The sequence below is a fragment of the Barbus barbus genome, assembly GCF_936440315.1.
Source record: "Barbus barbus genome assembly, chromosome: 2".
In the NCBI taxonomy this organism is placed as follows: Eukaryota; Metazoa; Chordata; class Actinopteri; order Cypriniformes; family Cyprinidae; genus Barbus; species Barbus barbus.
The window spans coordinates 42,040,118-42,063,929 of record NC_136730.1 but is presented as its reverse complement, the minus strand read 5'-3'; the positions used below and the strand labels follow the sequence as shown (position 1 = coordinate 42,063,929).

General features: G+C 37.0%; 2 protein-coding genes across 2 annotated transcripts; one reads left to right on the top strand and one right to left on the bottom strand.

Annotated features, from left to right (window-relative positions):
* Positions 1-35: 35 nt before the first annotated feature.
* LOC306883112 (elongator complex protein 5-like) lies at positions 36-5,306 on the bottom strand. The gene is made up of 8 exons (XM_079438213.1): positions 5,129-5,306; positions 4,997-5,057; positions 4,837-4,917; positions 2,877-3,088; positions 2,573-2,748; positions 2,041-2,136; positions 1,856-1,956; positions 36-845 (listed from the first exon to the last, which is right to left on the bottom strand). Exons 1-8 carry the CDS (start codon positions 5,181-5,183, stop codon positions 737-739), a joined length of 891 nt encoding a protein of 296 aa, XP_079294339.1. The 5' UTR covers positions 5,184-5,306; the 3' UTR covers positions 36-736.
* A 1,535-nt stretch (positions 5,307-6,841) lies between these two features.
* Positions 6,842-13,208, top strand: LOC306882711 (ataxin-1-like; the record flags this gene model as incomplete). Its single annotated transcript, XM_079437551.1, has 3 exons — positions 6,842-6,960; positions 9,251-10,353; positions 11,910-13,208. Exons 2-3 carry the CDS (start codon positions 9,376-9,378, stop codon positions 13,206-13,208), a joined length of 2,277 nt encoding a protein of 758 aa, XP_079293677.1. The 5' UTR covers positions 6,842-6,960; positions 9,251-9,375.
* Positions 13,209-23,812: the final 10,604 nt, after the last annotated feature.

Sequence of the window (23,812 nt, the reverse complement as noted above, 5' to 3'; positions counted from 1 at the left end):
GACCAAATATTGTCCGATCCTAACAAACCATACATCAATGGAAAGATTATTTATTCAGCTTCTCAATCTCAATTTCGAAAAACTGGCACTTATGACAGGTTTTGTGGTCCAGGTTCACATTTTGAAAAATGCTGGGCTGGTAATCAAACAGTTGATGATAACCATTGACTTCAATAGTATTTTTTCCATGCTATGTAAGTCAGCGGCTACCGTCAACATGACTTAATTTTCATTTTAGGGTGAACTATCCCTTTAAGTCAGTGAAAACTTCAAATAAATTGGTAAATTTGAATGCATAGTTGACTTAATATAAATTTTATTGATCATTTATTGTAATTTATTTTGTTTGGTGCATCATGTCTGAGTTCACATGGGACAAGATTTGGGGAGCTTTGGTCAAGATCTCAGCCAATAAGAGAAAAGTTGCCTCTCCATGTCTACATGTATAAAAACTAAACAATTAGCCAAGTAATAAGTCAATAATGATCTTAATCAAGACAAAATATTTTCCAACGAGTGCTTTTTTTAATCCTCCAATTTTTCAACCAGTACAAAAACTGCATAACATTACTAAGAACTGTGGTTCATCAATTCATATCTGTTCTCAAACCTGGCTTCGTAATAGCTGACAGAAAACAGACAGCCACAGACTATATGAGTCATAATAAGATACAAAATAATAAATATATTTCTAAAGCTGGATCTAGATTTAGGTCATGATGTGGGCTGTCTTCATTCACACATCAAGATCATCATCTGGATCTTCCTCATCAAAGTCGTCGTAGGCATCAGGCTCGTACATGATCCTCCCGGAGCCAGGAGTCGGCCTCAGAAGAGCTGATTTTCTGTGGGAAAATAAACAGATTGCAGCACTCTTTTAGATCTTTTATATATAATAAGCATTTTATATAAAATTATTATTTACAACCAGTGCCGCTATTGTTGACTAAAACTAAAAGTATTAATTGTTTTCATTAACTAAAATAAAGTTAAATAAAATCTAAATATTATTAAATTATTCTAAATATTAATTTAATAATATTTACTTAATATTAAATATTATTCATATTAAAATTAAATGTTAAAAACTTAAGCTTAATTAATTAGAACTGAAATACTTAAAACGGAAATAAAATTAAAGCTAAATAGAAATATATATATTTTTTAAACTAAAGCTAAAAACATGGCACAAACATGTAACATTATTAAAACTTCAACTAAAATTAAAGTGAAAAAAGAAAAAAAGAAAAGCAAATTCAAAATATGAATAAAAACTATAACACAGTCGGTCTAAAATTGAAGTGAAATTAAAGCTAAACAGAAGTATAAAAAAATAAAGCTAATAATGACAAAAGCACAAAATACTAAAACGTAAGCTAAAATTTTAATTTAAATTTAAAATAAAAAAAATTGAAAAGCAAATTCAAAATATTAATAAAAACAAACTATAAACATATCAATAATACTGACACAAACACTTTTTACAGCAACTGAGATCTAAAACTGAAATAAAAGCTAAACTGAAATGTAACAAATCCTAAAAAAAAGACAAAAGCATACTAAAATTTTATCTAAAATTAAAATGAAAACTAAAAATAAAAGAGAATAAAACATTAATAAAAACTGTAATAGTACATAATACTAAAACAACACTGTTTAAATCAAAGCTAAACTGAAATATAATTTTTTTAACTAATAAAACAAATTACTGAAGCACATAAAATTACTAAAACTTCAACTAAGATTAAAATGAAAACTGAAAAAATATTTAAAATATAAAAAAAAAAAAAACTGTAGTAGTATAAAAATACTAAAACAACATTCATAAGGTCAATTGAGAATTGAGGTCTCTTACTTTTCTTGGCTGAATACAAACGGCAGAGCCACTTTCTCCTTGGCTTTTCTCTCCTCCTCAGACAGACGTAGATTGAAAGTCAGGTTTGATGTTGGATCAGCCTGATCAGATCACAATAAAAGACAAACAGTTACAATGCAAAAGCTCCAGCTGAAGGTGCTAAAAGCCAAATCGGCTTTGCTCACCTCAGACACATTCTGCTCTTTCTGTACATGTCCAGATTGACGTGGTTTGGCCTGTACTGAAAGAGTAGCGTCCTCGCACACACTGAAATACTCTTCCTATAAAATGATTTCACAGATAATCAGTTTATGATCTCATGTTTATTCAGACTAAAACCTCATATGGGACCCTGGAGCACAAAACCAGTCATAAGGGTCTTTTTTTTTAAAATTGAGATTTAGGACAATATTTGGATGAGATACAACTATTTGAAAATCTGAGGGTGCAAAAAAAATCAAAATATTGAGAAAATCACCTTTAAAGTTGTCCAAATTAAATTCTTAGCAATGTATATTACTAATCAAAAATTAAGTTTTGATATATTTACAGTAGGAAATTTACAAAATATCTTCATGGAACGTGATCTTTACTTAATATCCTAATGATTTTTGGCATAAAAAAAAAATTGACCCATACAGTGTGCTATTGGCTATTGCTACAAATATACCTGTGCTACTTAAGACTGGTTTTGTGCTCCAGGGTCACATATCTTACCTCTTGCATGACTTTGCCTGACTTTGTGCGTCTTGTGGTCTTTGCCACAGAAAGGCGTTCAATGTCTGCAGGTGCCACAGAGATAACAGTACTGGCTAAGTAGCACATAATACCCACGACGCCTTGCTGATGCAAGTCTGAATGCAGGAGACCGATGATAGTTTTAATAACTCCTCCTAGTGGTCAGTGGAAAAACAAACAAACAAGAGCATTATTTCCTAGATCTGAAATGTCAACAATCAAAAGCTAGTATTTATAAAAGCAACACGGTCTGTGAAAGTGTCTCTGGGGCAAAAAGTTTCACCTTTCCTGAGATCTTGAAGCGTCTGACAGAAGACAAGAGGGTCATGATGTCTCAAAACCAATGAGAGCGAGTCAACAATAAGTACTGATGCTTTGGCTTGCTGCGAGTCTTTGATGAGCTGAGTTATGTGTTGAGAAGCGAAGCGCTCGACGGTGAAAGATGATCTGCACGTCCAGCCGAGAGGATCAGGGAAACCCTTATGAAAATGAAGCCTTTAAACAGATCAGATAAAGCATTTCAGTGGCATCAACTATACAGTGGTGGCCAAAATGATTAGCACACTAGTATTTTCACCAGCTACAAAACGGCTTAAAGTCAGTTATTTGTATGTTTTGCTGTAGTGTGTCAGTAGGAAATATCAGTTTACGTTTCCAAACATTCATTTTGCCATTAATTGTAATAATCCAGTGAGATTTTTGTTTGCTCCACACAGAGATCTGATCATCTTCCAGTCTGTCTGGAAGAAACAGAACAAACTGAGACAGGCTAAATCCAGCAGAACTGTGGCAACGTCTCCAAGACACTAACTCTGCCCACCAATGTGTGATTGGGCTAGAAGTCAACACTATAAAAGACGGCCATCGAACATCAGCTTTAGTGGTGTAGAAGGTAAAGCGTGTACCGTAGTCTTTTTGACGCGATCGACCCACTTTTTGCCAAACTTTTTTTTCTCCCTTTTCAAATCTCATATTGCATCGGTAAAGCATTCACTTTCAAATGAAGGAAATAATCAAAAAGTTGAAAATAAAGTATCGGGTAGGGTTAGGGAGGGCTTTATTGGCCCAATAAGGTGGCATCCATTTAATAATCTGAATTAAAATGATAATTTACACAATACGTTATTATTGCATACTGTTTTATAATAGAATCTATAGCTATTTGCACTCAGTATAAATAGAATATCGCTAAAAAAAATAATAATGCTATTTTCACTAAGTGCAAATAGCATCTTTTGCTAAGAACATATGCTATTTTAACATGTAATTGCTATTTACATTTATTTAATCACTTGATAATATGGCTAATATAAAAAAAATCTAGTACTTTTGCTGTTGTTTATACACCTACAAAATATATGTTAATAAACAGCATGAAAAAATAATGGCAAATGTAAATAATAAAATGTATTAGAAGAATAACCAGACATACCACCGATTTTTTTTTTTTTTTAAAGGTGTGAATATTTTGCCCAAATTAATTTAAATAAAAAAATAACTAGCTATCACAACTTTTGGCAAATATCTTCAGTCACTTGATACTATGGCAAATATTAATACAGTAAAGTACTTCTACTGTTGTTTGAGCACTTACAAAATTTGTTAATTAGGGAAAAACAACTGTAAATGCAAATAATTATTAAATATTGGATGCAACCAGACAAGTTTTATTGTGTCAAAATCTGCATATTTTGCCACAAATTAATCACGCACTTGATACTATGTCTAATATCAATAATAATAAAATATAACACTTCTGTTGTTGTTTATGCACTTACAAAAGTTACGTTAATAAACATCATTAAAATAAGCAACTAGTACTGTTCATAGCTAAGGAAGTCAAATAACTGGTTGACCTGCATATATTGGCACAGACGCTTCAGTCACTTGATATTATGGTTAATATTATTAAAATATAATGATATGAATACTACTTCTGCTGTTGTTTATGCACTTATCAAAATGTTTTGCATAAATTAAAAAACTTAAAGTTTACTTCTACATAATAAACTGCTTTGGTGTGGCATTATGTCTCCACTCTTGAAGCAAAACCGGTTGGAAACTACTGCACCATAATAATTAACATTAAGTTTAAGATTTTAAAAATTTGAATTAAGTGCATGCTAAATTACACGCTGTCAGTACAATTTAACTGCCACACATATGATGTTATGAGCTTTCAGGCTTCACCATAATATGCATGAAAGCATGTCTCGAATCGAGAGTATTTTAATTGAACTCACTTTTGCACACAGCTCCTGTCCAAACCAGCACACACTTCTGATTCAGGGCTCTCCAATCCCAGCACATGCACGTCCTCGCCTCTTTAACAGATTAAGAACAAATCAAGCATTACACAAAGTGTAACAACACAATCAAAAGACAGAGGAGACAGAAACTTGCCTCTTCAGTGCTGCATTAATAACACACTTGAGGAGTCCGCGCCCAGGGCATTTGACAGAATCTGAAACAACGACACATAAAATGAACACATTGTGTTAGGATGATGAGAGGATTGACTAGAAATGATGTTACCTTGAATGAGTATGAATCCTCCAGCCTCCGCTCCCTGTAGCACATCTAACAGCATGACTCGATGCTCAACACGAGTTTGATTACAGTGAATACTCAATTTCCCAAAAACACAGCGACCAATCGAACTGCTGCTGCTGCTGCTGCTGCTTCTTCTTCTCCTTCTGCTTCTTCTTCTTCTTCTTCTTACTTGAATGGCTGTTTGCAAACTTGAGTTCTTCTTCACCGCCACCTATTGTGCTGTAGCATGAACATGTTTTATATTATATTATATTATATAGTGTTATTAATATTTAATTTGTCTATTTTTCACATGATAAGTTTTCAATATAATTAAAAAATATATATATTTTATTTTAAGTTTTTCATCTAATTATGTAATTATTAATTGCGTTTTATCTAATTATATTGTATTTTTTTTCCAATTATTGAAAACGTTTAATCAGTCAACGCATATCTTGTTATTATATTATATTATATTATTTTACATTGTATTATATCAAATTATATTATATTATACACTTTAATAGTATTACTAATATTTAAAAAATATATATTTATTAAAGTTTTTCATTTAATTATATAATTATATACTATATTATATTATATTATACACTATAATATTATTATTAATATTTTTATTTTGTCTTTATTTTTCATATTATCAGTTTTCAATATAATTTATTTATTTATTTTATTTTAAATGTTTCATCTAATTATATAATTATTAATTGCATATTATCTAATTATATTTTATTTTTATTCCAATCACTGAAAACGTTTAATCAGTCAACACTTATCTTGTTATTATATTATATTATATTATATGTCCAAATAATCTGAGTTGAATCAAACTTGGCTGCAATTTTTGAGGAAGTGTTGAGTTAGTTTAAAATGTTTATTTAGTTTCAAAACTAAATAATAATTAAAAAAAAGATTAGAATAAATAAATACATACATTTTGAATAATACATTTCAAATAAATAGACAATAAGATATCATTAAAATAAAAAATTGAATAATAAATATATTTATATAAGAATGAATAAATACTCAAAATAGATTTTGCAGTATTATGAGTAGAAAAAACAATACAATGTAATGTAACAGAAACAAAATAGTTTCCAAATATGATTTTACACATATTTATAAAATAATTTTTCACCCTTAAATTGGGTCTTTACACACTAACATATCTAGATGCTGTCTTAGTATTTGGGGAGCCTGTGGAAAAGGTTTTTGAGACTAATATGACTGATTTCAATATAAAATATATAACATATGTGACCCTGGAGCACAAAACCAGTCTTAAGTAGCACAGGTATATTTGTAGCAATAGCCAACAATACATTGTATGGGTCAAAATTATCCATTTTTCTTTTAAGCCAAAAATCATTAGTATATTAAGTAAAGATCATGTTCCATGAAGATATTTTGTAAATTTCGTAATAAGCTTAATAATATGCATTGCTAAGACCTTCATTTGGTGGTTTTCTCAATATTTAGATTTTTGTTGCACCCTCAGATTCCAGTTATTGTCCTAACAAACCATGCATCAGTATTCATTCAGCTTTCAGAATAATTTTCTAATATATTAATTTATATCGCATAACACACCATTCATAAAATATCTATTTATAAACCCTAAAAACGAAATATTCCTTCTGTAACGCACGCGCCGCGGCTCAACTCCTCCGTGACGTCATCAGCGCGCGCCGTCTGCTGGCCTCCGGAATGGGCAGCTATCACCAGCCCGCATTTAACCATTGATTTATTGCTCGAGCTCCACCGAGAGTGTGTGTTTTTGCTCGTCGTGAACACGATGCTATGCGGAGGTGAGTGTTTTGGTCGCGGAAGCGGCTGCTTGAGTTTGTGGGAAGAGCGGTTAGCCCGTTAGCGGCGGTCCGTCCTGCTTTACTTTAAAACACGCTTCGACGGACTAACTTCGCTTTAACGGACTGAAACGAACGCACCAAACTTATTTCTACAAACGACAGGTTATATTCACCGTGTGAGCTGTGTGGCTAGCGAGGTTACAGGCTTTAATAGCAGCTGCTAGCGCTCGAGTCTTCATCAAAACATCAGTAGCGTTTGTGCCACGATTCACTTACTCTCCCAAAACACCCAAATCTGCTTTATTCTGCTCTTAAAGACCCCTCATCACTGCTTTTCTGTGGCAGATCAAGTGTGTCAGGCTAAGAGCGAAGTTTCCGTACTTTTCATGTTTGCGGCTAATTCGGCGACTTTTGTGTGATTTTGTGAAATTGGCTACTAAAACCAGATATTACTGCGTTTATAAATTATAAAATGCATTTCTATCCACTTGTATCAGAAATCTACTTTTACTACGAGGCAATAATTGCACCTGAAGTGTGCAGTTTTCAAAACAAATTCAGTTTTATGGGAGGATATTTAGTTTAATCATGTGTTTATGTCAGATATGCTTTAAATCAAAAGCTGCACTAAACACATAACTACACGTGCTTAGATTGAAATACACCAAATCTTATCAAATTAGCTGTTTTTAATTTATAGGCCATTGGTTATTTTCTGATCTGGCAAACATGTATGAGAATGAGTGTCTGTTTCTTTAAGAGAACATGAGCAAATGGCATTTTCTTTCTCTTTATTGAATCTCAGAGGCATCACAGGCACAATAGAGTTAGCCTGGAAGAATTAATTTTGAGTGCTTTATCTTTTAGGCCTAATTCTGTTGCTGCACTTGTTTATTTATTGTGATTTCTTTTTATTTGTTTATTTTCCTGTGAGATGCATGGTTAAATAATGTTATTTTATATCAAATGGTTGTAGTATATAATAGCTGCTTTATTTTTTTTAGGGTAAGATGTTAAAATTAGTGATTAAAATTAAGTAAAATATAGTGAATTTTACATTTTGTATGATTATCTGAAAACAGAAGTTTACAAAATTAACAAAGTTTAATGTTGTTTGTCATGAATATTTTATTTTGCAGTTTTGTTTGTGTTGATATATTTAGGCCAAACTGGGAGGCATGTTTGTGGATTTTCTCGGTAGTTTCCAATGGGTTTTTAGAAAATTGACTCTTGATTTGAGTAAAAACGGTCTATGGTTAACGTGACTCAGACTTCCACATTTTGCTCGATAATATAAATGACGCACAGTCATACCTCAAAAAATATGTTGTCAATATGTTTTTCCAAAAGGACAAGGTTGACAGTTTGTAACCAGCTTCGTAATGTTGTGATGTTAAAGTTTATGTGCCGCTTTTGTCATTTTTGTTTTTTAAATTGATATTTAAATGCAATACATTTTCTTTCAGTTTTAGTAATTTTAGTACTTCATTGTATACTTATCTATTTCAGTTGTCAAGGCAGCATTTCTAAAGCAAGGCATGCTTATTTTTAATTTGCAAAATTAGGTTATAGGTGTATATTGTCTAAATAATTTGAAATGAATCGAACGCTAATAAATCTAAAGGTTTGAGTCAATGCTGATTGTTGTTATCTAACACAGAGGTTTTCAAACTAAAAATTAAATGGCGATATCTGGGTAACATGGAGAAAGATTAGGCTACAGTGTTCATTATTCACATATACTACTGACATTGCAATACAAAGCTGGTTGAAAATTGACAGACTTGTCCTTTAAAAATGTCAAATGAAAACTAAATTGCTATATAATACATATTTTTGTATATTGCTGCAAAATTGCTATTAATATGGTACTTTTTTTACACGATATGTACTCAAAATTAACAAAAAATATTTGAAATGTATAGAAAATGTGCAATATCTATATGACTAGGCTGTCAGCTGTTTTATTGGTCTGGCCAATATGTTGAGCACAAGCCTATATATAATGCATTTAACATATGGTAACACTTTAGTATAGGGAGTAACCAATTCTCACTATTAACTAGTTGCTTATTAGCATGCCTATTATTAACATATTGGTTGTTTATTAATACTTATAAAGCACATATTCTGCATCCCTAATCCTACCCAATACCTAAACTTAACAACTACCTTACTAAATATTAATAAGCAGCAAATTAGAAGTTTGAGGCAAAAGTCGTAGTTAATGGTTTGTTAATGTCGGTGACCAGACATGTGTAGTTTATACATGATTTCTTTATGCATGTAGGTAAGGTGATGGAAGAGGCCAGCGGGAGGGTTTCAGAGCTGATTCCAGTGGAGCTATTTCCGCGGCTGCCAGGCTTTGTCCCATCCTCTGTTCAGTAACAGCGCTCATTCTCATCCCGAATCACCATGAAGCCAGTCCACGAGCGCAACCAGGAGTGCCTCCCTCCCAAGAAGCGGGACCTCCCTGTTAACCACAACAATAACAGCAGTAGCATCAGCGGCAGCATTGGCAGTGCAGGAGGAGGAGGAGGTGAGGATGCCCCGTCTTCACAAAGCTCTGGAGTGAGCGGAGAAGGTAGTGGCGAATGGGTGCGAGCCCAGCCGAGCATGCATTATGGGGTGGAGGGTGCCGAGGGTCTCGTTGGGCTTCCCGTGGATCACTATAGCATGCTTTATAAAGTAGCTCTGCCCGCTGGCACCTACTCACCCACCAATCTGCACCCTGTTCTTAGCCACATTTCTCCTGCCTACACCGTTCCCTCCCCGGTGTTACAGCATACGAGCGTTCCCTACCCTCCGCTCTGCTACGCCCAGATCCCTCACTCCTCTTTGCAGTTTGTTAGCTCTCCCTACGGGGCTGCGGTTCCCTATGCCGTGCCCCCGGGATTCGTTCCAAGCCCTTTGATATCACCTCAGTCCGCTATATCCCAGCCGCACTCCGTTTCTCACCTGGTTCCGTATCCGTCAGTCATTCAGGAAGGAGTTGCCTCTTCGCAGCAGCAGGTCTCGACCCATGCATACACCAAGATGGGAGTTCCTCTGGTGCTCCCTTCTGAGCAAACGGTGACACAAGCGTCGCTTGGGACTGTAGGCATGCTGCCTGCCGGGGAGCTCAGCCCGAGAGCTGTGTACTACCACCCCACCGTTAGGGGTGTCCAACCGCAAAGAGACCTGCACAGCAGCTCCATGGAGCAGGAGAGAGAGGTGAATGGCGGGGACCGAGAGCACGGAGGCAGGGAGAGCCATCAAGATGCAGTTTATTCGGCCAGAAGCGCACGGCTGCTGCAGGCCGCTGAGCCCCAGTTAGACAAGAGCTTGAAAAGCCGCAGGCTGGAGGGCAGAATGTCGCCAGGACAGAGCAGCACACCGGACACTGATCTCGAGGTGAGGGAAGGATGGTTTACTATCATAGGCTCACTCAGGGTTTGCTAAAAAGTGCCTAAATAACTATTTGAAAAAGGGAAGTGATTTCAGAGGAAGAGCAAGTTATATCACCAGGAAAGTGCTTTAAGTAAATAGGGTGATGTTTTGATTTCATGTTGACTTAATTTGCCACATCGCATGACTTTTGACTGCACCTTAAAAAAGCTGAAAAGTGTTTCAAAAAGATGGGGAAACTTGAATTCAACACTTAAAACAGTAGTGAAAATGTTTTATCTAGCAGTTTTTCTGATGTTAATCATTTTGCATCACAAATTTTCAAATAGGCTATATGAGATTCAAATCTTTGTCTAATCCATATATATAAATGAGGAGAACCCAATTAAACAAATAACAAAACGTTGTAAAAATTTAAATTGCTGTTTTTAAATTATGAATGATTTTAGAATGAATGTGTTTGCTGGATACAATGAAAAATCTTATAATGTTGTTTATTTTCTTGTTTAAATCAGATTTTCTGGAATTTGTATCTGGCTGTGCCAGTGTTACTTTAGCATTATTATAAATTATTATATTTCTTAGAAATATTTTGAATTAGCTTTTATTTTTATATTCAATTGTAGCTCAAGTAATTTTATGTGCTCTTGTCATTTTAATTAGTCAGTTTTTTTTATATTTCTATTTAATGTTCTGTTTATTTTTAGTTTACTTAAACTTGATTTCAAGGCAACATTTCTAATTTTCGTTTAGGTTTTTATGGTTTTCTGAACTTTATATTTTACTTTATTTCAGTTTTATTTTAATTACTGACTTTTTAATTAACAGTAACAACACTGCACTGGAGCTGGATCATATATGTGACCCTGAACGACAAACCAGTCATAAGGGTTCATTTTTCGAAATTGAGATTTATACATCATCTGAAAGCTGAATAAATAAGCTTTCCATTGATGTATGGTTTGTTAGGATCGAACAATATTTGGCCAAGTTACAACTTTTTAAAAATCTGGAATCTGAGGGTGCTAAAAAATCCAAATATTGAGAAAATCGCCTTTAAAGTTGTCCAAATTAATTTCTTAGCAATGCATATTACTAATCAAAAATTTACAAAATATTTTCATGGAACATGATCTTTACTTAATATCCTAATGATTTTTGGCATAAAAGAAAAATCTATAATTTTGACCCATACAATGTATTTTTGGATATTGCTACAAATATACCCCAGCGACTTAAGACTGGTTTTGTGGTCCAGGGTCACATATTAGTACTGTGAATGTCTCCTACTTCATCACTATGTAAAAAGAAAAAAAAAGGCAAAATTCTGAAAATACATTGAGGCAATTCTTGTGAGTCAGCACCAGTTACACCACTTCCTTCCTTTATTAGCTCTTCTTTGGGTGTGTTAAGGATTGAGTAACTCAGGCAACTACTTCCTAGAAACAACAGAGATTTTGATTTATATCAAAATCTGCTCTGAGTCCAGTTACTTTCCAGCTTGTGGTGCTCCCATACAAATTCTAAAATAAAATGACAATTTAAATTTGGTTTCTTTTCAGGTCCAGCAGGTGGTCGGACGACTTGCCTCTCCTGTCCACGGCACTAGTCGCAAGGAAGCAGCACATGTCCCTCTGAACCTGTCTCAGAGGGGTCGAGAGACTCAGGGCGAAGTCAGAACACCTTATGCATCAAATCCAGCTGAATCTAGAGCACATCAGCAGCAGATCGTTCAACAAGGCCATGCCGTTATCCTGGCCAATGGGCAGCCTGTTCTTGTGCCTCTGGACTACCATCACCACCAACAGCAGCAGCATTTCCAACCCAACGATGTGGCCTCGGCAGCAATCGCTGCTTCTCCCGCTGCATATACTAAAGCCATGGATGCAGGAGCATGCCTCCCGGAGCGGGCTGTGGTGGAGCTGCCTCCCCAACAGGGACAACAGCCCTCCCAGCAGCCTCCTGGTACTTTCCCACAGGCTCCTCTGCTGGCACCCTCCGGCCCATCGCACTTCATGAAGGGTGCCATCATCCAGTTGGCTACCGGAGAGCTCAAGCGTGTAGAAGATCTGCAGACTCAGGACTTTGTGCGGAGCGCAGAAGTGAGCGGTGGGCTGAAGATCGACTCTAGTATGGTGGTGGACATCCGCGCTAGTCAACAGCGGCCCGGTCTAGTGGCGCTGCATTTCAATGTGGGGGAACAGCAGAGCAAAGTGACTATAAATGTTCCCCCCGAACACCCGTTTTTTGTTTTCGGCCAGGGTTGGTCGTCTTGTAGCCCTGAGCGGACTGCCCAACTGTACGGCCTCTCCTGCCACCATCTGCAAGTGGGCGATGTCTGTGTATCTGTGACACTGCAGCAGCAAGCCGTGTCGCAGCAGAAACCGCCCCAGCAAGTTCAGGCCCGGACTCCCACCAAAGTCAACTCCACGTCAGGAGCCCCACCTCAGACCATGGGCCCCCCTGCACCCCAGCACACCCCTCGGCCACAAAGCCAATTAAAAATGGAGCGCATCCATCGAGAGAGGGACCGGGACAAGGAGGAGCACATGCAGGTTGGGGGTTTGCGACATGTCGACGTGCCCCCAAGACCGAACAGGACTTCAGCAGAGCACACTCGGAGCCAGAGCAACTACTATTTGCACACTGAGGGTCATGCTCCACTGGGAACCGGAGCGGGAGCCTCTTCCGTAGGGGCGTCCCAGAGGCGCTGGTCTGCCCCTGGCTTCCAAAGATACAGCATCAAACACGAGGAGGGAGGGAGTTTAGCATCAGCTGCCACCTCTGGCTCCTCTCGGCCGTCGTTTATCCCTCAGGAGGTCAAGCTTTCCATCGAGGGCCGCTCGAACGCCGGGAAGTAGCAGACAAAAGAGATTGTCCATGGGAGTGAAGTGTCAGTCGACGAACGGATGCGAAAGAGGGAGCGTGGTCGGAGGGAGAGAGAATGTAGCCTCAGAATGTTTGAGATTTTGCACATATTGAAAGATTCCCCCTGCCGCCCCCTTCTTCGGTTCTGGTCTCGAGCAGAGGACTTTTGTGTCAGGTCATGGTCAGCATTTGCAATGATCTGCATGGGCAGCTTTATCTGGTAAATCACGTACCAAAGCCTGCGTCGTCTGTGTGTTCCTGTGGGTGAACTATCATGTTTGGCAGTGATCACTTGCGCAAAGATATCATGCAGTTCCTTGAGTAGATGTTTATTTCAGAAAGGCCAGGGATAAGAATGGGATACAGCCATAGAGTCTTGACAAGCCTTTACAATAATAATAAATATATATTTTAAAGAAGGACAAAAGAGGATAGATTGCTCAACAACTTTTTTCCCCCTAAAAGACAGGCTCTTTCTCTCTAAACGTTGACTGTTTCCTTTGTTGCGCAGCCAGGCTTTTGTTGGCTAAGACCTTAAAACTTGGACAGTTTTTAATGCGTGTCTCTCTAGAGGTGTGTTTGTCCTCACTTTCCTACACTCTCCTCCTCTCCCTGCCTCTTCTCAGGGTGCTTCTGCTGAGGAATCCTTTCTAGTCTGGAGTTTGAGAACAGTTGCCCAGCGCCGTCACATCAATCAATCGATCCAACAATTTCTACAATCAGGAACTATTTCCAGATGAAGGCTAGTATGCATCTTAACAGTTGCATTAACAACTCCTCAGAGGTTTTTAGTTTTGATTCAGCAGTGGTTCTGAATCTGCATTCCAGTTTCGATGTGATCTCTCCTCTCCATCCCATTGGAGTTATCATTTCCCAGAAAGGCCGGCCTAAGAAAACCACCTCTAAATAGTACCTCATGGTTGGAAGCATCCTTCAGTCTGATAATTAACTATTTTTATTTAATCCTACATTGTTGTGCCCTTTTCCTGGAGACAACATGTGGTGTCAGCCAAAATCAGCCCTGCTTGCGAAGCTGAGACCAAATGCAGAACAGGTTCTAGCTGTTTGCGAACAAGTTCCTGTGGAAACGGATTATTGCTCTGAAGCATGCAGGTTAAATGAAGTCGTCCTGTGGAAGCGTTTAGCACACACAAGTGTTGAGTTACTGCTGTTGGGTGTGAACTGACCCTGCTCAGTTATCAAAATCAAAGCAATAGTTGTCAGAACACATTTTTCTTGTTTTCGTTTTTTTTTTTAATCCCGTACAAAACAGATTATTGTATTTCAATTTTTCTATGTGCAACAGTTGCCGTCTGTATGTAGAGATGTTTTTAACCTTATCCTACGCTTCTCTTGATTTTCTAAGATGATGCAGTTTTACTTTGTGATAATCCTCATTCTAACAGTTACTACAGGACTTAATTTAAAGCATGCAGTTACCCTTAAAACAACACCTCTTTCCTTTAGGTAGGTTTTCTTTCTGACTTTAGTGATGACTAATATGAAGGCACACCTCGAAATAGGGCTTTTCTAAAGCACCCACTGATTAGGATGTTCAGAATCAGCTCTTGTACTTTATAGAGAGATCTTGGGCCCTTATATTGTGTCCTAACCAGGTATAGCACAATTAGACAAGCGATAAAAGTCATGCTTGAGTTGCAGTGTCGCGTCTGCAAAAAGCACTAAGCAACAGGACGTTTTGTCTTTCACATTTGTCGTTTTTTTTTTTTTTTTTTTTTTTTGTGGTATTGTGCTGCCCACTGTTAACCTCAAAGGTCCAAATTCGTTCCATAGGTTTTGACAGGCTGTGAATTTGTCGCAGGCATGTTTGCGTTTAGTTTGACTGGACAAATTCACTGGAAACTTGTCAAATCATACCTGGTTAGGACCAGTGTTGAACTGAAAGCTTATATCGAAACCGCTCTTCTCTGGAAAGAGCTTCATTAATACAGTTTCTAATCCGTGCTGATGTTTCTGTTTTGGTTTTTGTAATTGGTGAACTCTTGTACAGTATAACGTTCTGTCTCTCTTCTTGGCAATATTACCAACGAGTGATTTTTAAAACTTGTACTGCAGGTCTTGTATTGCACAGATAAGTTCAATTGATTCAAGCTGACTCTTTAATGGGAATCAGATATGTGTTTTTTTTTTTTCTTATAATAATGAAGGGAAAATGTTTGTGTTGTTTTGAAGTATTCAGTTTTGTTGGTGGTTTTTGGCTCATGAGAAACTGACAGGCAAGGTTGACACTGTTTACAAATTAGCCAAGAGAAAATGCTGCAGTTTCACTTTTTTTAGTTACTGAACATTTTCAGATAGATGAAATCATGACTTAAGTGCAATTAGACCAAATATTATAAACATTAGGAAGCTCATGTTTTATTTCAAAACTGCATTCCAGAAAAAGCCTGACATTCCCACTTTCTGTTGTTTTTTTTTTTCTTCTGATTTTATAGTTTCAATATTTTGATGCCACTTACAGATTTGTCAGATGCAAATTTATATTTCCATTTCGGCCAAAGTTCTTTCATGAGACCTTTTGATATTTCTCTGCGTTGTTGGCTCTTGGGATTGCTGGGCTGTCTGTGTTTGGACCAAGATTTAATTGAACTCTTTTGGCCTCTTATTATCACTCAAGGCTTTAAGAGAATTTTGTGTTCTTTTAGGTAAGAAATAATATATTTTTTTATATAAATGTAGCGCTAGCATTGGACCAGTTAGATTTCGACTTCCTCCAAATGGCATCGACCTCAACGATACCAGATGTCTGTGAAGTTCTTAGACCTCTAATGTTAAAGAGAAGAAGTTCGGAAGGGGTATAAACAAGGGTCGTCACTTAAATACACAGGACTCGTGACTAATTATGAGGGTGCGTCCCTGTCGATTACGACTCTGGTATAAACCCACCTGGTTTTTCGGCATTACCAACAAGTCTGATTTAACTAAATGAAGAAGTGGCAATGCGTGTATAGAGTATAACAGTATTTGGTTTTGATCACCTTAAATTGGTTCAAATCCATTTGTTGTTTCCATTTATGAACATTTCACAAGCATCATCTGTTAGTATTTTGTTTGAAGATATCCTGTTCCTTCTTAAAAGCAGTCCCACTTTCATGCTATTTATAATCTGGTCTCAAATCTAGTTCATGTTATTTCTTCCTTCCTCTGTCCCCTTTGTCCCAGAACGTTATGGTGGCACTTTGGACCCCTTTAAGTTCACAGAGGACACTTTGTTATAGTTCACGTTCAACCTGGTGTGAATTGTCTAAAAGGGCCACAATTGTCACCTAAAGTCTTGCAGACAATTTGAATATCGTCCCGACCAGGAAGAACAGCTTAAACTGGCCTGGTCTGGTCTTCTGGGCTCAAGCCAGTTGGTCTGCCAGCTTGAGAGGCCAGCTTCAGCTGGTTTAAATTATTACATTGTTCCTTCACAGACAGGAAAAATGTGATGTGTATAATGGCTTTGTTATTCAACATTCAGACCTGTTCCATTATTTTAAGTAGTAGAATTGAATTGAAGCAATACTTGACTCGAAATAGCAGAACGATACAGCTTTAGCATGAGCTATGCAGTAGAGACTCAGTCAGCACCCTAATGCAGTTTCAATACTCAGATCTCACCAGAAGTCAGCTGCACATTCTGTGTTTTTCTAGTAACCCATAGGCTCTGTGACCTTTATAGTAGTGGTTAGTTATCTCACTACCAAGTCACGTAACCCGAAGCTTATCTGGTGTCGCTTGTTTGGTGCTGTATGTTTTTTGTATTTGTCAGCAATAGTGCACTGTTCCCGGTCTTCTCAAATGCACTGCCTTACCAGCCGTCTCTTATCGAGATGAAATCTCCAATCTGCAACCTTCGAGGCGGAGATGGACTGCGTACGCTTTCATTAAGAACTGAGCTACTATCATGTGCACTGTAAACAAGGAGAGTTGATGCTATGTTTGTGCCTTCCCAATGTCTTAACTTTACTCTGGTCTGTCTTATTAAGCTTTGTACTCTGGGAGATTTGTGTGTCTCCATTTTAATGTCTTAATGTCATCACGTCATGTATCTCACAGGCTTGAAAACCCTACTGTGCTGTTTGATCCTATCTAAACATCAGCGCGAAACTTCATGGCATCCTAAATACAAGAATTAGAGATATTACGATAGAAATTTAGAAATAGAGTGCTGCAGTGATTACTTATTTTTGAAGGCCAGCCTGAAAGTTCATCACCTTGGTGCCCTCAGCAAAAACCGATAAGATTTTTCCATTGGCTTTTGGATTATTTGCATGTTTCAACATCACCGCCATTAAGATTGACAACTTTGTGAAAACATTTTCCTTGAAAATCTGAGTTATAATATTTTACAAGAGCGCAATTATAAACACACTGAGGCTGTAAAAGTGAGTAGATGAGTTTCCTTGTTTGGCCTGATGACATTTAATGTCTGAAAAACCACTGTAGTCCCATTTTAGATGCCTTTTTCAAGAGACGTAAAAGCTTAAAAAAAACACGTTACTGATTTATGTGTCATAGAATAAAACGTGAACATATCTTGAGCTTGTGCTCACCACAGACCTTTTTTCAGGCATTTAACCAAAAACGCTAAACTGTGTTTTTAGGTTTTGGCCTACAGAATTGCGTCATCCCTGCAGCACTTTGTAGTTTGGTTAATAACGCGAGATAAATTTTGGGGGGAAATGTGTAAAATGTGACCCTCAAGCTGTGATTCAGGGTTAAATTGATGTTGTATCTTCAATGGTAACAGCGCAGAAGGGTTTAGCACAAGCTACATCTGCATTTCCTTCCCTCTACGGATGTGTGAAAATTAATCAAATCATGTCCTTACCTCACCTTTGCATCAATGTCGAGTACAGCATCTCTTTTGAAAGCATTTCATCTCCCTTTAATGATTAGGGCATCTGCATACTAGATAAACACAGGGGTTTCATGGTTAGAAAGCATTTTGAATGTGGAAAGAGTTGGATAAGTTGAAATAAAGTGGGAATTTATTTTCCAAAGAGCACAACCAGACTAGAGAGTATTGCAGTTCAAATTCAGGTTAGGTCGCTGCTCTCATGACACTTGCATGATGTGGTGATTTTCATGTTCCCCATTGAAATCGGAGGATATTTCTAGAGTATATCTGGTGTGCAGACGCCCTATTCTTCTATACTCCATGTTGTTCTTCCATAGAGCCTCATCTAATCATGTAATATAGACATTTGTCACTTTGATGCAATGAAATGTTCTGCACTTATTTCCCCTCACCTGTAGTGTTACGGTAAAAGTTTTGCCATCCTATTGAATCATTTGAAACCCACGTAAAACAATCATTCATTTGTATGCTTGTACAGATATGAAGATAAGTTTTGTATAGTATTAGCTTGTCAATAACGCCTTAAGATGTGCACCGTTCGTAACGCTGTGTAGAAGTGACTCCCCGCTCTGCAAGGTCGTACGATTTCACTTGGAGACAAAGTCTCTAGTTGTTTTGACCATGGACTCCTCTGTAAAGGTGGCTCGGGTTGCTCACTGACAACAATTAGTGACGTTGCACTTACTGATTGTAAGACGATATTTTGTGACTAGCTCATAATGTGTATCTTTTGAACACAATGTAAGCTTAACATGCGTTAAAAGTTGTATTTATATTTTGCTCTTGCTAGTAGGGCAGAAGTAAAGACTGATGCATTGCGCTGTTGATTCTAGCTCGGAAACATCATCCTTCACTTCCTCAGTGCTTTGTAGAGAAAGCGTGTGATGTACGAATCTCACAAAACCCAGTGTTGGGAAGGTTACTTTGGAAATGTAATGGGTTACAGATTACAAGTTACCCTATTGAATATTTAACTTACGATTTCAATGAATTTATTAATGTGGTTGCGTTTTGATTGGGCTACTTCCCTAAGTTTCTAACGAATGTTTTCAACTTTTAATCAACTGTCAGACAGGTTGTAGCCTAAAGCTTTCAGTGGCAATGTGGATTGATGTAATTAGAAGACGCTCCAAATTCAAACGAGAACCAATCGAAAGCATCAGAATAGCTTCGCTTTACTAAACGGCCTATAAATAGCAGGAGGCATCGTGCAAATCATAAACAGGAAAAGCAACAAATTAATATTATTTAACACATCCCAGCTTTTACATAAAATATTCAGAAGTAGCCCCCTTTGTAATTGTTAACATTTCCATAAGTAACTGTAATTTAATGAAACTTTTATGGATTGCAGTTACTGTTATTTTGTAATTACGTTACATGTAGCTATTTACTCCCCAACACTGACAAACCCATATTTTGCCCCAAAATCAAATGGCTCTTGATCACTGGAACTAGCTTTTTTTTCTCATTAAAATGGTTTGAGGAAGTGAGTGAAAGCTAAATTTATTGGAGTCTGTGTTAGAAGATATAAATCGAGAATCTTTGCAGTTATTGATATAGTTTGAGCTGAGAGTCCTGGGGTATGGATGAATGTGCAGCTCTGTATCGGTAACATTTCAGTGCGTTATATTGGAATCAATGCTTCAAATTGATTTTTTTTTTTTTTTAATGTATATATTGTTTTGGAAGGCTTTATGAAGCTAACACATGGCGGTTTGTGTAAATCCCAGACAGAACTCGGTGGCACGGCAGGCCAGAGTCAGTAATGTCGGCTGAAATCAGGTTTCTAACGGTTGCAAGGTTTTAAAGGAATCCTTATATACTCTCGAATTTGACATTGTACTTCTTGGCACTAAGTGACACTGCTTTTTATGTGATGTGTGACCGGTTTTAAAAGAGATGGCATCTTTGTTTAATGCATAAAATCTACGAAATGTATGCAATGATGTAAGTGTAATATTCAATCCTCAAGTATAATCCAGGTTGTATAAACTTTGTATAGTACATTTTAATATCGTATGGCCGTACCAATATGTATTAATTCTTCTCAGAAGCCTTAGAGTTGTCTACCCAAAGTGCTCCCTTAGACTACCCTACACCTACCTGAACTTTACAAAGCATTAATAACTATTTTGTTGCGTTTTTATTTGTACCTTTTTTGAATAAAATAGATTTGTACTGTATATTTGTACCTCTCTGTGAACTACTTAGGGCTGTTTTGTTTTATTTTTGTTTTCCTGTTTTAATTCTATGTAAGGACAAAAAGATATTGTATTTTTATTGTTACAGCTAACTTCTTGGAAACATTGCATTTATCATGTTTAAGTAAACACAATATAATATATATATATATATCTATATAATATTAACATGCTGGCTTGACGTCTGTTTTTTTCATATGCATTCCATTCAATTAGTAATTGTAATAAATTCTAAATAGAGTTGTAAAATACATCGACGCACCTGAAGAATACAATGCAGAGTTTAATATTAGACTATGATTACAATAATACCCAATGTATTATGCATTCATTTTTTAAAAATCTGAAATACAACCCTCGAGTCTGTGAATGTACAACTTTGTGTATTGCTATTTGTTTTTTTTAATATTCCACAAGGGGGTGAATTATTTTTGGTTTTCAGCATGCTTTTGGAAATAATTAAGATAAATGAATCAAAATGTATTGTGACCAAATTTCAGACGAAATGCATTATATCAACTGCAGTGCATCTTTTTTTTACGGTGGGGCCTGAAAGTCTGAGAGCATTTGTAAAAATGCTCCGTTACAAATAATATTATCAGCATCACAATTTTTGAATACCAGATTTTTCAGCATGGTCTCAATGTTTTAATCTCACTTTACATATGTATACATTTTTTCCAGAGAGACAGACGGAAACAGACTCGTAGCAGTAAAGTCAATGTTTATTCCACATTCTGCTCCTGCTTTTATGATGAGCTTTCAGTCTGTTAACCCAATAACAGAGCATGCTTTCTGAACAGGACCATTTGGCATTGTGACCTTGTCACTTTTAAGCTTCATTCATTTTGGCCTTTTAGATTTGTAAACATTATCATGAAAATACCTAGATAGGCTGACAAAAAGACATTGCTGAACTCCAATCCTTAATGAAAAGCTTGTATAAATGCATTTAGAACATATAGTTTTTAACATGCAAGTTCCATTTCCAGGGGGTTACTGAATTATATGCACAGACATGTAAAAGAAAATAGTCGTTTAATGCATAACATGTCACATGGCAATGCATACCACTAAAAATACTAGTTTAGGAATAATGCACACTAAATAGGGTTAAGGTTTGAAAATACTCTTTTATATTTTATCTTCAAAATAGACAATGCATCCTGCCAACATCTCTTTCTGGAATACAGAGAAGCATTTGATTTTCTCATTGCATCAGGATGGGTTTCCACAACTGTGATGCTACAGTATGAAATAACTTTATAATGAATTTCAGCGAATTGGTCATAAAAATTGCATTGTTCTTCCTGAATGTGCATACATCAACTCGGTCCTTATCAAGGTAGTAACTGAAAACAAAACTAAGGATGGATCTGGTGGTCGAGGGTTACGGATTTGAGGACCAATGGCTTGACTGTCAAGAGTTGCCTGAGGTTTGTGATCTTTGAGTCCATTTACTTTCATATCAACTGCATAGTAGTAATACAAAGTTTGAGTACAGCTCTCAATTGCATAGTGATGCTTCATCACATGTACATTAAATCCTTTCTTTTACTTAAGGAGCCCATCTTTAATACTTCACAACAGCATAAACGTGGGACCGGTATCCAGTTGCCTTCAACTGTGCGGGAAAGCTCAGCTGCTTCGCTTTGAGTATTAGAGGTATCTCTAAAGAAGGTAATGACAACATTGTGAATTTAAAACACAGAAATGTGCGTCATTCACTGTAGTAATAAATAAATTGTAATAAGTATTGAATGAAATATAAGATATACATATCATACACAGTCTACCCTGTTTTCAAGAGATACTTACAGATGCTCTGTTTTAGCATGACTGGCCCATCCGCCCAAAATGAAACACTGAGAAGTGAGTAAAGTTTCAAGGTGACGCGTGTAATGATCTCTCAACTTGTAGAGTGGTTCTTAAACTGTTGTTTGCGAGTTTAGACTACAAAAATGACTTGAATAAATAAAAGCACCAACACTGAATTAACCAACTAACATTAACACTCATTTTATGCTTGTGTTTGTTGTCAAGTGTACGTAAGCGTTTGTTCCAATTTCTAAAGCTAGCAAGCAGTCGGCTCATCAAAAGAAGCGTTAATTTCTATAAAAAGGAACAAAACAGCCTTTTGGAAAATTTACTGTGGCTCATGACAGAATCGGTGAAAAGGGCATTGAATGACGCCTCCGAATGAGATTTGGTGGTCTGCTTTTATTGTTGGTCAACCCAAAAAGTTTAAGAACCACTACCATAAACACTGCGATGCTTTTGCTTTGTTTGTTGGGCGTTCCAACATGTCAACTTCTGAATTGGTTAGAATTTTTGGTGGGAGTGCCTGTTTGGTGAATAATGGAAGACAGGGGGCAGTGTTTGGGATGCAAGTGTTATTTTGGCCATCAGTTGTTGAGCAGAAATTACACACTTCACCTTTAAATTAGTGTGAAACGTTTGCAAATGTGTCTTTACCTTGTCATTTAAATTTTTACCATACATATGCATCATCATCACTGCTTCATACAGGAGGGATTTCTCTCTGGAAGTGTTCGTCCTGATTGTTTCATTGTACATGCATTCGCTAAATCTTTACATCATTGCACATCTCATAAAATTAGCACACAAATTCATTTAAAGCACAACTTTCCAGTGACAAAGGCAACAGTTTGAATTTGTACACTACTTATGTTGCCACAGAGATCGAGCACATAATAAGTGCCTCACCATTAACAACAAGCATTCCCAGGTCCAGTGCGGGACCACACTAGTTTAAAGAGGTAACATACACATTATACAGTACAGTGAGAGCAGCAGAGGGCAGAGACTGGTTGGTTAGTTGAGACGTCATGGAGTTGCGTAATATCCATATCGACATTTTGGCTCAGGTGAGGAGTTTGCAGTCTGAACAAGAGGAAAAAAAAGGCCAATGTGACCAGTAAAGGTGAGTAAAATGTAGTAGGCCTATATGATCTGACCAAGTGGTGATGATAATGAAGAATGAGGAAGAGGAGGTCTCCTGCTCCTCTTGTGTTCTCAGGAGGATGCCGGTGATCCACACCATCCCTGAGTTTCTAGACAAATATCAACCCGTGTAGCATTGTGACAAGGTATAAAGCCTTTGGGAGGTCAGAGAAGTGTGTCTGAATGTGCTTTGAAACGGATACTTTTAGTATCATAACAGTACATCCGCAGAAATGACCCTTCCTCTTTTAAAAAAGGACAAAGTCTCCAATAGATGCCTTGTTCCAAATGGCACCCTCAGCCCTTGAAGTCTTTCGTGGAGTTCACACTTAAGTGATATTATGCCACACAGACTGTCAGTTAGTAGTCCGCACCAGTCCGGGCTCAACTAAAGGGTGCATTGAGGGACAGAGTGGCTGCAAATGTGGTATCCTTGTAAATCTTGACAAGTAGGACACCTTAAGGTCTGTATAAGCAAAGACCACAAGCACACTGAAGCCGCTTTTCCACTGAAATAACCTGGAACAATTTATCCCAGGAACTTTTTTTTCCCTAGACCTGT